Here is a 13,947-nt window from a genome sequence, read left to right on the forward strand (position 1 = left end):
ATCAGTGGGAGGCAGCGGTTAGCGGGGATCAGTGGGAGGCAGCGGTTAGCGGGGATCAGCGGGAGGCAGCGGTTAGCGGGGATCAGTGGGAGGCAGCGGTTAGCGGGAGGCAGCGGTTAGCGGGGATCAGCGGGAGGCAGCGGTTAGCGGGGATCAGTGGGAGGCAGCGGTTAGCGGGGATCAGCGGGAGGCAGCGGTTAGCGGGGATCAGTGGGAGGCAGCGGTTAGCGGGGATCAGTGGGAGGCAGCGGTTAGCGGGGATCAGTGGGAGGCAGCGGTTAGCGGGGATCAGTGGGAGGCAGCGGTTAGCGGGGATCAGCGGGAGGCAGCGGTTAGCGGGGGGCAGCGGTTAGCAGGGATCAGCGGGAGGCAGCGGTTAGCGGGGATCAGCGGGGGGCAGCGGTTGGTGGGGATCAGCGGGAGGCAGCGGTTAGCGGGGATCAGCAGGAGGCAGCAGGTAGCGGGGATCAGTGGGAGGCAGCGGTTAGCGGGGTCAGCGGTTAGCGGGGATCAGTGGGAGGCAGCGGTTAGCGGGGATCAGTGGGAGGCAGCGGTTAGCGGGGATCAGTGGGAGGCAGCGGTTAGCGGGGATCAGTGGGAGGCAGCGGTTAGCGGGGATCAGTGGGAGGCAGCGGTTAGCGGGGGGCAGCGGTTAGCGGGGATCAGCGGGAGGCAGCGGTTAGCGGGGGTCAGCGGTTAGCGGGGATCAGCGGGAGGCAGCGGTTAGCGGGGGCAGCGGTTAGCGGGGATCAGCGGGAGGCAGCGGTTAGCGGGGGGCAGCGGTTAGCGGGGGGCAGCGGTTAGCGGGGATCAGCGGTTAGCAGCGGTTAGCGGGAGGCAGCGGTTAGCGGGAGGCAGCGGTTAGCGGGGGGCAGCGGTTGGTGGGGTCAGCGGCGGGGGCTCCCAGTCAGGCTGGTAGAAGTGGATGTTGAAGGTCCGAGCCCAGCTGGTGAAGACCCTCTTCTCTGTGATGAAGCGGTGATGGCTGCCCCTGCGGCCTCGCTCATGGCTGATGTACATGGCACACTCCTCTGGACCGAGGGGCTCGTAGTAGTGGTAGGGGGAGGGGGAGGACGGGGGCTGGGGCTCTCTAGGAGTGGGACAGGAACACAGGAGAGATTATTTGAGAGAGATTATTTGAGAGAGAGAGAGGGACAATAAGATAGAGATCAGATCTCACCTGCAGTGGTCTGGAGCCACCATGCCATAGACATTGATCCGGTCACACAGCTCCAGAGCTATGGTCATAGTGAACCAACCAGTACTCAACCACGAGTTAGAGATACGCCTGGAGAAAGAGGGAGGGAGGGGGAGAGGGGGGAGGGAAGGAAGAGGAGAGAGGGGGAGAGAGACAGAGGGGGAGAGCGGGGGAGAGAGAGGGTAGAGGGAGGGAGTTAGAGATACGCCTGGAGAAAGAGGGAGAGGGAAGGAATGAAGTACACTCAGAAGTTTCAAAAGAATAAAGACATTTCAAATGTCATATTGTGTATATATACAGTGTTGTAACAATGTGCAAATAGTTCAAGTACAAATGGGAAAATAAATAAACATAAATATGGGTTAAATTTACAATGGTGTTTGTTCTTCACTGGTTGCCCTTTTCTTGTGGCAACAGGTCACAAATATTGCTGCTGTGATGGCACACTGTGGTATTTCACCCAGTAGATAAGGGAGTTTATCAAAATTGGGTTTGTTTTCGAATTCTTTGTGGATCGCTGTAATCTGAGGGAAATATGTGTCTCTAATATGGTCATACATTTGGCAGGAGGTTAGGAAGTGCAGCTCAGTTTCCACCTCATTTTGTGGGCAGGGTGCACATAGCCTGTCTTCTCTTGAGAGCCAGGTCTGCCTACGGCGGCCTTTCTCAATAGCAAGGCTATGCTCACTGAGTCTGTACATAATCAAGGATTTTCGTAATTTTGGGTCTGTCACAGTGGTCAGGTATTCTGCCACTGTGTACTCTCTGTTTAGAGCCAAATAGCATTCTAGTTTGCTCAGTTGTTTTGTTAATTCTTTCCAAAATGTCAAGTAATTATCTTTTTGTTTTCTCATGATTTGGTTGGGTCTAATTGTGTTGCTGTTCTGGGGCTCTATGGGGTCTGTTTGTGAACAGAGCCCCAGGAACAGCTTGCTTAGAGGAATCTTCTCTAGGTTAATCTCTCTGTAGGTGATGGCTTTGTTATGGAAGGTTTGGGAATCGCTTCCTTTTAGGTGGTTGTAGAATTCAACTGCTCTTTTCTGGATTTTGATAATTAGCGGGTATCGGCCTAATTCTGCTCTGCATGCATTATTTGGTGTTTTACATTGTACGTGATTATCTTTGCAGAATTCTGCATGCAGTCTCAATTTGGTGTTTGTCCCATTTTGTGAATTCTTGGTTGGTGAGCGGACCCCAGACCTCACAACCATAAAGGGCAATGGGTTTTATAACTGATTCAAGTATTTTTAGCCAGATCCTAATTGGTATGTCAAATATTATGTTCCTTTTGATGGCATAGAAGGCCCTTCTTGCCTTGTCTCTCAGATCGTTCACAGCTTTGTGGACGTTACCTGTGGCGCTGATGTTTAGGCCGAGGTATGTATAGTTTTTTGTGTGCTCTAGGGCAACGGTGTCTAGATGGAATTTGTATTTGTTGTTCTGGCAACTGGACCTTTTTTGGAACACCATTATTTTTGTCTTACTGAGATTTACTGTCAGGGCCCAGGTCTGACAGAATCTGTGCAGAAGATCTAGGTGCTGCTGTAGGCCCTCCTTGGTTGGTGACAGAAGCACCAGATCATCAGCAAACAATAGACATTTGACTTCAGAGTCTAGTAGGGTGAGGCCGGGTGCTGCAGACTGTTCTAGTGCCCTCGCCAATTCGTTGATATAAATGTTGAAGAGGGTGGGGCTCAAGCTGCATCCCTGTCTCACCCCACGGCCCTGAGGAAAGAAATGTGTGTTTTTTGCCCATTTTAACTGCACACTTGTTGTTTGTGTACTTGGATTTTATAATGTTGTATGTTTTTCCCCCAACCCCACTTTCCATTCATTTGTATAGCAGACCCTCATGCCAAATTGAGTCAAAAGCTTTTTGAAATCAACAAAGCATGAGAAGACTTTGCCTTTGTTTTGGTTTGTTTGTTTGTCAATTAGGGTGTGCAGGGTGAATACGTGGTCTGTCGTACGGTAATTTGGTAAAAAGCCAATTTCACATTTGCTCAGTACATTGTTTTCACTGAGGAAATGTACAAGTCTGCTGTTAATGATAATGCAGAGGATTTTCCCAAGGTTGCTGTTGACGCATATCCCACTGTAGTTATTGGGGTCGAATTCGTCTCCACTTTTGTGGATTGGGGTTATCAGTCCTTGGTTCCAAATATTGGGGAAGATGCCAGAACTAAGGATGATGTTAAAGAGTTTAAGTATAGCTAATTGAAATTTGTGGTCTGTATATTTGATCATTTCATTGAGGATACCATCAACACCACAGGCCTTTTGGGTTGGAGGGTTTGCATTTTGTCCTGTAGTTAATTCAATGTAATTGGAGAATCCAGTGGGTTCTGGTAGTCTTTAATAGTTGATTCTAAGATTTGTAATTGATCTTGTATATGTCTTTGCTGTTTGTTCTTTGTTATAGAGCCAAAAGATTGGAGAAGTGGTTTACCCATACATCCCCATTTTGGATAGATAACTCTTTGTGTTGTTTAGTGTTTTACAATTTTCCCAGAAGTGGATTCTTCAATTACATTGAGCTGATTTCTGACGTGCTGTTCCTTCTTTTTCCGTAGTGTATTTCTACACTCTTCATCAAACCATTTGACATTGTTGTTAATTAAACTGTATATTTGAAAGGTCAAATATACAGTTTAGGCTTTCTACTGCAAAGTTTACACCTTCACTATTACAGTGAAATGTTTTTGTCCAGGAAGTTGTCTAAAAGGAATTGAATTTGTTGTTGCCTATTGTTTTAGTGATTCACCATAGTGGAGGCGTAGGCTCGGCTTTTCTCTCTGTCTCTCTGGTTTTAACTGGCTGATCGCTCAGTTCATCGTCAAGGGCAACCCTTAGAACCTCCCCCTACATTGTGGACTTCAAAGCTCCAGCAGCGCAAGTGAGTTTGGAAAATCTGAAAGTAAGCATCTTAGAAATAGTTTTCACATATAAACTTTATATGCCCGAAATCAGAATCAATTGGGCTTCCCCAAAATAATATGGTTAATGTGATAGAACATTAATTTTGATTGCCGATTTTCCAAGTCACATCTAATACAACTGTCACAGGCTCGCTCCGTCTCGGTTTCCACTAGCTTCCACTGCCACTAGCTTCCACTGCCAGTAGCTTCCACTGCCACTAGCTTCCACTGCCACTAGCTTCCACTGCCACTAGCTTCCACTGCCACTAGCTTCCACTGCCACTAGCTTCCACTGCCACTAGCTTCCACTGTCAAAATTAACAAAGTAACTTTTTTTGTCTTAATTAAAGGTTAGGGTTAGACATAAGGTTAGCAGTGTGGTAAAGGTAAAGGTTAGGGTTTAAAAACACATTTTAAGAAGATAAATTGTACAAATAGGAGGGGATTTATGACTTTGTGGCTATGTTAACTAGTGACGACCCTCTCGAAGACACATTTGGGTTGAATGCATTCAGTTGTCCTTTCCCGGCTCGATTTAGAGCCATGCCTCATAGTCGTGTGATTCGCTCAGAATTTGCATTGATTAGTATGTCACTCAGTAAATCCACCCCCCAAATTCCAAACAGTCCCACATTGTTACCAGGCTCTATGCCCCAGCAATTCGAGCCTGGGGACGAGTTTAATGTGGGTACGATAAACATTTAATCGAATGCACAGATCGATAAATAATGACTTCTAACAGCTTCATTAAAATACGAATCCATCCCACCCGTCGATATGAAACAAACACAGCCTGCCAAATAATCAAACTGCTCATCTGAAAATACCTGCAGTACAGCCTAGCTCTGGTCCAGGGCGTAAATACGTTCCTCTACTAACACCCTGGACCAGAGCTACAGTACTGTAAGTCGCTTTGGATAAAAGCGTCTGCTAAATGGCATATTATTATTATTATTATTATTACTACCTTGGGAGTAACTCCACTATGGTGCAGAACCATCTATCTTTTCCAGGACTGCACAGTGTCAGTCTTGCCAGATATAAACTATAAGCTTTTCATAAGGACTGTTAACGGTCAGAATGGACTTCAAATCATAGGACTGTGACTGGTCACAAAGGACTTCACCCACTGGGCACAGACGGCAATTCAACATCTATTCCACGTTGGTGGAAACAACATTGATTCAACCAGTGTGTGCCCAGTGGGCAATAATTTCATAAGTACTGATTGGTTAGAAGAGACTTCCTAGAGTACTGTGATTGGTCAGAAGTAGTGCACTTTATAGGGAATAGGGTTCCATTTGGGATGCAGGCTGTGTCTGCATTGTAAAATAGTCTCTCCATTAGCCATGTCTAGAGAGGAGGTACTGGGCTCTCTCTCTCTGGCTCTGTGGCTCAAGTCAATACTACATAGATTAATTAGCTAATGAGCTCATGAGAGACTGCAGTCAAATAAATCCAGAGAGAGAGAGAGAGAGAGAGAGAGAGAGAGAGAGAGAGAGAGAGAGAGAGAGAGAGACGAGAGAGAGAGAGAGAGAGAGAGAGAGAGAGAGAGAGAGAGAGAGAGAGAGAGAGAGAGAGAGAGAGACAGAGACAGAGACAGAGACAGAGACAGAGACAGAGACAGAGACAGAGAGAGAGAGAGAGAGAGAGAGAGAGAGAGAGAGAGAGAGAGAGACAGAGAGACAGAGAGACAGAGAGACAGAGAGACAGAGAGAGAGAGAGAGAGGGAGAGAGAGAGAGACAGAGAGAGAGAGAGAGAGAGAGAGAGAGAGAGAGAGAGAGAGAGAGACAGAGAGACAGAGAGAGAGAGAGAGACAGAGAGAGAGAGAGAGAGAGAGAGAGAGAGAGAGAGAGGAGCTCAGCTGCAGCCATAGTTTGAGAGACATGAGGATCAACAAGACTTCTCAGTAGAAACAGCCTTAGTTAAAGAGAGGCCTCTCAGTAGAAACAGCCTTAGTTAAAGAGAGGCCTCTCAGTAGAAACAGCCTTAGTTAAAGAGAGGCCTCTCAGTAGAAACAGCCTTAGTTGAAGAGAGGCCTCTCAGTAGAAACAGCCTTAGTTAAAGAGAGGCCTCTCAGTAGAAACAGCCTTAGTTGAAGAGAGAGGCCTCTCAGTAGAAACAGCCTTAGTTGAAGAGAGAGGCCTCTCAGTAGAAACAGCCTTAGTTGAAGAGAGAGGCCTCTCAGTAGAAACAGCCTTAGTTGAAGAGAGAGGCCTCTCCGCGTCAGTAGAAAGACCTGCTGTGTCTTTGAAGAAAGAGGCCTCTCAGCGTCAGTAGAAAGACACGCTGTGTCTTTGGGTTTTGTGTGTGTCTTGTTTCTGTTTCAGAAATCAGTGAGCATAGATGAAGCATCAACACCACATAGCATCCTGACAGCTTCACTATTCTGTTTTGGTAAGAAGGTATTTTCTGCCATAGAGCCTACATTCAGTATAGTCTGTTATTTCTGACACACAGTTAGTTATAGAGAAACACTCAGCATCTTAGCCAGCTCTGCCAGCTCGCTTGTCAAATAGAGTCAACTCACACTGACGACATCACGGCTAAAACACAAGCCCAGGTTTGATTTAAACAAAAAGGCATTTATGATGGTGATGTTGTTGTTATTTAGGATGGTGATGTTGTTGTTATTTATTATGGTGATGTTGTTGTTATTTATTATGGTGATGTTGTTGTTATTTAGGATGGTGATGTTGTTGTTATTTAGGATGGTGATGTTGTTGTTATTTAGGATGGTGATGTTGTTGTTATTTATTATGGTGATGTTGTTGTTATTTAGGATGGTGATGTTGTTATTTATTATGGTGATGTTGTTGTTATTTATTATGGTGATGTTGTTGTTATTTAGGATGGTGATGTTGTTGTTATTTAGGATGGTGATGTTGTTGTTATTTAGGATGGTGATGTTGTTGTTATTTAGGATGGTGATGTTGTTGTTATTTAGGATGGTGATGTTGTTGTTATTTATTATGGTGATGTTGTTGTTATTTAGGATGGTGATGTTGTTATTTATTATGGTGATGTTGTTGTTATTTATTATGGTGATGTTGTTGTTATTTAGGATGGTGATGTTGTTGTTATTTAGGATGGTGATGTTGTTGTTATTTAGGATGGTGATGTTGTTGTTATTTATTATGGTGATGTTGTTGTTATTTAGGATGGTGATGTTGTTGTTATTTAGGATGGTGATGTTGTTGTTATTTATTATGGTGATGTTGTTGTTATTTAGGATGGTGATGTTGTTGTTATTTATTATGGTGATGTTGTTGTTATTTAGGATGGTGATGTTGTTGTTATTTAGGATGGTGATGTTGTTGTTATTTAGGATGGTGATGTTGTTGTTATTTAGGATGGTGATGTTGTTGTTATTTAGGATGGTGATGTTGTTATTATTATTTAGGATGGTGATGTTGTTGTTATTTAGGATGGTGATGTTGTTGTTATTTAGGATGGTGATGTTGTTGTTATTTAGGATGGTGATGTTGTTGTTATTTATTATGGTGATGTTGTTGTTATTTAGGATGGTGATGTTGTTGTTATTTAGGATGGTGATGTTGTTGTTATTTATTATGGTGATGTTGTTGTTATTTAGGATGGTGATGTTATTATTATTTAGGATGGTGATGTTGTTGTTATTTAGGATGGTGATGTTGTTGTTATTTAGGATGGTGATGTTGTTATTTAGGATGGTGATGTTGTTGTTATTTAGGATGGTGATGTTGTTGTTATTTAGGATGGTGATGTTGTTATTTATTATGGTGATGTTGTTGTTATTTATTATGGTGATGTTGTTGTTATTTATTATGGTGATGTTGTTGTTATTTATTATGGTGATGTTGTTGTTATTTAGGATGGTGATGTTGTTATTTATTATGGTGATGTTGTTGTTATTTATTATGGTGATGTTGTTGTTATTTAGGATGGTGATGTTGTTATTTATTATGGTGATGTTGTTGTTATTTATTATGGTGATGTTGTTATTTAGGATGGTGATGTTGTTGTTATTGTTATTTAGGATGGTGATGTTGTTGTTATTTAGGATGGTGGTGTTGAATAATGTGCTGTAAATGTCTCCATACTCCACCTCTGCATTTAATAACTTATTAAAGGATAACACAGTACTGTGTCTTTCTTTCTTAGTGTATAGTCTCATATTATTATTATTATTATTATTATTATTATTATTATTATTATTATGTTGACTTCTTTATAGAATGGACTGCTGGGATATATCATATCATGATAGAAATAAACACAACAAACAATGGTACTTTGCAATGTAGTATGACCATTGATGATTACAATCTACCATTACCAGAGAATGGATTAACCCCTAATTGCATAAAACAAGGTGTAAATTCAGACTTTAATTCTATTTTAATCACACCGTGAGGGTCTTCTCTCTACTTTATAATGAAGCGTGGTAGAATGACACAAGGTGGAACAGGCGGCAGCCCACACACACACACACACACACACACACACACACACACACACACACACACACACACACACACACACACACACACACACACACACACACACACACACACACACACACACACACACACACACACTCACACTCACACTCACACTCACACTGACACACAGACACACACACACACACAATCTTAATTACTTTGTGTGAAACGACACACTCTGTTTACTGTGACTGATTAATCAGGTAGTGTAATGGTACCATCTGGCACCCTATTCCCTATGTAGTGCACTACAATAGGGCTCTGATCAGAAGTAGTGCTCTGTACAGGGAATAGGGTGCCATTTGGGATGCAAACAGTACATCAGAAGTCTCTCTCCCTCACTGTAGGTGAAAGGTCCTGTAGCACTGAGAAGGGTTTACAGGAGTCTGATGATAGCGATGATGCTATTCAACAGGATCTGAACAGTCAGTCCAAACCATAGAAATATAATCCCTGATTGTTATATTGACAATCAATATTGTCATATTGACTGTACCCATGAGTTTACCAGTTAGACTGCTTCAGCTTCACCTGGAATGCTTTTCCAACAGTATTTAAGGAGTTCCCACATATGCTGAGCACTTGTTGGCCGCTTTTCCTTCACTCTGCGGTCCAACTCATCCCAAAACCATCTTAATTGGGTTGAGGTCGGGTGACTGTGGAGGCCAGGTCATCTGATGCAGCGCTCCATCACTCTCCTTCTGGGTCAAAAAAACAAATGATAGTCCCATTAAGCCCAAACCAGATGGGACGGCGTATCGCTGCAGAAGGTTAAGTGTGCCTTGAATTCTAAATAAATAACAGACAGTTCACCTATTCTGCGTCTCACAAAGACACGGCTGTTGGAACCAAAAATCTCAAATTTGGACTCATCAGACCAAAGGACAGATTTCCACCGGTCTAATGTCCATTGTTCGTGTTTCTTGGCCCAAGCAAGTCTCTTCTTCTTATTGGTGTTCTTTAGTAGTGGTTTCTTTGCAGCAATTCGACCATGAAGGCCTATGAACAGCTGATGTTGAGATGTGTCTGTTACTTGAACTCTGTGAAGTATTTATTTTGGCTGCAATTTCTGAGGCTGGTAACTCCAATGAACTTATCCTCTGCAGCAGAGGTAACTCTGGGTCTTCCATTCCTGTGGCGGTCCTCATGAGAGACAGTTTCATCATAGCGCTTGATGGTTTTTGCAACTGCACTTGAAGAAACTTTCAAAGTTCTTGAAATGTTCCGGATTGACTGACCTTCATGTCTTAAAGTAATGATGGACTGTCGTTTCTCTTTGCTTACATGAGCTGTTCTTGCCATAATATGGACTTGGTCTTTTACCAAATAGAGCTATCTTCTGTATACCCCCCCTACCTTGTCACAACACATCTGATTGGCTCAAACGCATTAAGAAGGAAATAAATTCCAAAAATTAACAAGGCTCACCTGTTAATTGAAATGTATTCCAGGTGACTACATAATGAAGCTGGTTGAGAGAATGCCAAGAGCGTGCAAAGCTGTCATCAAGGCAAAGGGTGGCTATTTGAAGAATCTCAAATATAAAATATATTTTGATTTGTTTAACACTTTTTTTGCTCCTACATGATTCCATATGTGTTATTTCATAGTTTTGATGTCTTCACTATTATTCTACAATGTAGAAAATAGTAAAAATAAAGAAAAACCCTGGAATGAGTAGGTGTGTCCAAACTTTTGACTGGTACTGTATATTTTTTTCTCATCAATCTACACATGATACCCCATAAAGACAAAGCGAAAACATGTTTTTAGAAATTTTAGCAAATTACTTACAAATAAAAAACAGAAATACCTTATTTACATAAGTATTCAGATCCTTTGCTATGAGACTCGAAATTGAGCTCAGGTGCATCCTGTTTCCATTGATCATCCTTGAGATGTTTCTACAACTTGATTGGAGTCCACCTGTGGTAAATTCAATTGATTGGACATGATTTGGAAAGGTACACACCTGTCTATACAAGGTCCCACAGTTGACAGTGCATGTCAGAGCAAAAACCAAGCCATGAGGTCGAAGGAACTGTCCGTAGAGTAAGGATTGTGTCGAAGCACAGATCTGGGGAATGATACCAAAACATTTCTGCAGCATTGAAGGTCCCCAAGAACACAGTGGCCTCCATCATTCATAAATGGAAGAAGTTTTGAACCACCAAGACTTCCTAGATCTGGTCGCCCGGCCAAACTAAGCAATCGGGGGAGAAGGGCCTTGGTCAGAGAGGTGACCAAGAATCCGATGGTCACTCTGACAGAGCTCTAGAGATCCTTTGTGGAGATGGGAGAACCTTCCAGAAGGACAACCATCTCTGCAGCACTCCACCAATCAGGCCTTTATGGTAGAGTGGCCAGACAGAAGCCACTCCTCAGTAAAAGGCACATGACAGCCCGCATGGAGTTTGCCAAAAGGAACCTAAAGACTCAAAGACCATGAGAAACAAGATTATCTGGTCTGATGAAACCAAGATTGAACTCTTTGGCCTGAATTCCAAGTGTCACGTCTAGAGGAAACCTGGCACCATCCCTACGGTGAAGCATGGTGGTGGCAGCATCATGCATCATGCTGTGGGCAGCTGAGCCGTCGCTCCTAGACGTTTCCACTTCACAATAACAGCACTTACAGTTGACCGGGGCAGCTCTAGCAGGGCAGAAAGTTGACGAACTGACCTGTTGGAAAGATGGCATCCTATGACGGTGCCACGTTGAAAGTCACTGACCTCTTTAGGAAGGCCATTCTACTGTTAACGTTGACTATGGAGATTGCATGGCTGTGTGCTCGATTTTATACACCTGTCAGCAACGGGTGTGACTGAAATAGCCAAATCCACTAATTTTAAGGGGTGTTGTAGTGTCGAGTCAATGTCGCTAGTTATTGCTGATAAACAAAGGAGTCTGCTCATACTGAACCTTTGATCATAAGTTTTATTCATATCACAAGATTCCAGCATAAGTTTACGGATGTCATGACCACCCGGAGAGCGGCGTCCCAGATTGCAATGGCCGCTCTAACCTCTTCTTCGTTTAAACCCAGTATATATAATCTTCCCCAAAATATGGGTGGCTCCCTCTACTGTCCAATCCCCTGTCTACAACACACACTTCCTGTCTGTTGTATGTGGCGTCACACTAAAACATTCCCTCTTGACACTAAAATAAACATCCTCTCAGGTTCCACTTAAAACCATTAACAAAGTCATAATCTTAATACACTACAGTGTCCACATACTTTTGTATATATAGTGTAACTGTCAGGGATGAAATGTGGAGACCCAAGCTCTGGGCTTCTGTAGCCATGTGACAGTACAGCGCCAAACCTGCCGAGTTGATTTAGGATTTCTAGAATGTTTCTGTTGTACACTTTTTTCACCTTCCAATATTTCATAGATTGAACAATTGTAAAATGGCAACTTCCAGGATGAATCAAACCACTATTTTTGATTCACCAATATATTTTGTGCGTAAAGGTTCTCCAAACCAGTTTTTTTTGTATTATTAATAAATACTTTCCCAACCCTAAATAATATACAACATCAGAGTATTTTGAAATCTACCAATTGGTGCTGAAAAGGAGACGAATAAGTGTGTATTTCCATGGCTTTCTGTCATTGATCCCTAATATTCTGAACCGTTCTCTCCATGGTCCTCTGTAGCTCAGCTGGTAGAGCACGGCGCTTGTAACGCCAAGGTAGTGGGTTCGATCCCCGGGACCACCCATACACAAAAATGTATGCACGCATGACTGTAAGTCGCTTTGGATAAAAGCGTCTGCTAAATGGCATATTATTATTATTATTATTATTATATATTCTAGTAATTTTGTCGAGATTCTAATTAAAAGGTACACCAAATTTAAAGAGATGGCTTTAGATAAATGTACTTAAAACCCTATTGAATGAATAAACCTGCTGGCCAGCAAGTGGGAGGGTTTTCAGAGGTTGAATTACATTTATTCAAGGGAACCACGCCTGTAACGCCCGTAACGCACCTGCATCAGGTAAGTCTGAATACCAACCACTGAGAACTGGTAGGAAAGGCATGTGTAGGAAAGACCTACATTTCCTAAGTCTGAATCGGGCCCTAAATCCTCTCCAAAGGGATTTTCCTGGTGGCGTCTGCCTGTCTGAAAGAAGCCTGGTGTAAGCAGGATGTGTGTCTCCAATGGCACCCAAACCCCTGTATAGTGCACTACTTTTGACCAGAGATCTATGAGCCCTGTTCAAATGTAGTGCACTATGTAGGGAATAGGGTGCCATTTGTGACGCAGCCATGCTGTAGCTGTAGTCAGACAGGCTCCCAGAGCCACGCCTCAGAGAGAGAGAGAGAGAGAGAGAGAGAGAGAGAGAGAGAGAGAGAGAGAGAGAGAGAGAGAGAGAGAGAGAGAGAGAGAGAGAGAGAGAGAGAGAGAGAGAGAGAGAGAGAGAGTATCAAAATTTATTTTTGATACTGTTGCAAAGCTAACTAAAAAGCAGCATTCCCCAAGAGAGGATGGCTTTCACTTCAGCAGTAATAAATTCATGAACTTCTTTGAGGAAAAGATCATGACCATTAGAAAGCAAATTACGGACTCCTCTTTGAATCTGCGTATTCCTCCAGGGCTTAGCTGTCCTGGATCTGCACAGCTCTGCGAGGGCCTGGGATCGGGAGAGACACTTAAGTGTTTTAGTACTATATCTCTTGACACAATGATGAAAATAATCATGGCCTCTAAACCTTCAAGCTGCATACTGGATCCTATTCCTACTAAACTGCTGAAGGAGCTGCTTCCTGTGCTTGGCCCTCCTATGTTGAACATAATAAACAGCTCTCTATCCACCGGATGTGTACCAAACTCACTAAAAGTGGCAGTGATAAAGCCTCTCTTGAAAAAGCCAAACCTTGACCCGGAAAATATAAAAAACTATCGGCCTATATCGAATCTTCCATTCCTCTCAAAAATTTTAGAAAAAGCTGTTGCGCAGCAACTCACTGCCTTTCTGAAGACAAACAATGTGTACGAAATGCTTCAGTCTGGTTTTAGACCCCATCATAGCACTGAGACTGCACTTGTGAAGGTGGTAAATTACCTTTTAATGGCGTCAGACCGAGGCTCTGCATCTGTCCTCGTGCTACTAGACCTTAGTGCTGCCTTTGACACCATCGATCACCACATTCTTTTGGAGAGACTGGAAACCCAAATTGGTCTACACGGACAAGTTCTGGCCTGGTTTAGATCTTACCTGTCGGAAAGATATCAGTTTGTCTCTGTGAATGGTCTGTCCTCCGACAAATCAACTGTACATTTCGGTGTTCCTCAAGGTTCCGTTTTAGGACCACTATTGTTTTCACTATATA

The 13,947-nt window shown here is 43.2% G+C and overlaps 1 protein-coding gene across 1 annotated transcript in view; it reads right to left on the reverse strand.

Moving 5' to 3' along the window:
• Positions 1-861: 861 nt before the first annotated feature.
• st6galnac5a (ST6 (alpha-N-acetyl-neuraminyl-2,3-beta-galactosyl-1,3)-N-acetylgalactosaminide alpha-2,6-sialyltransferase 5a) overlaps positions 862-13,947 on the reverse strand; it is a 98,181-nt gene continuing 85,095 nt past the window's right edge. Inside the window, exons 5-6 of the mRNA XM_041841091.2 lie at positions 1,181-1,288; positions 862-1,090 (exon numbers count right to left, since the gene is read on the reverse strand). Of these exons, the coding sequence (XP_041697025.1) occupies positions 862-1,090; positions 1,181-1,288 (337 nt within the window). The remainder of the gene's footprint in view (positions 1,091-1,180; positions 1,289-13,947) is intronic.

Source organism: Coregonus clupeaformis, chromosome 21, assembly GCF_020615455.1.
Source record: "Coregonus clupeaformis isolate EN_2021a chromosome 21, ASM2061545v1, whole genome shotgun sequence".
In the NCBI taxonomy this organism is placed as follows: Eukaryota; Metazoa; Chordata; class Actinopteri; order Salmoniformes; family Salmonidae; genus Coregonus; species Coregonus clupeaformis.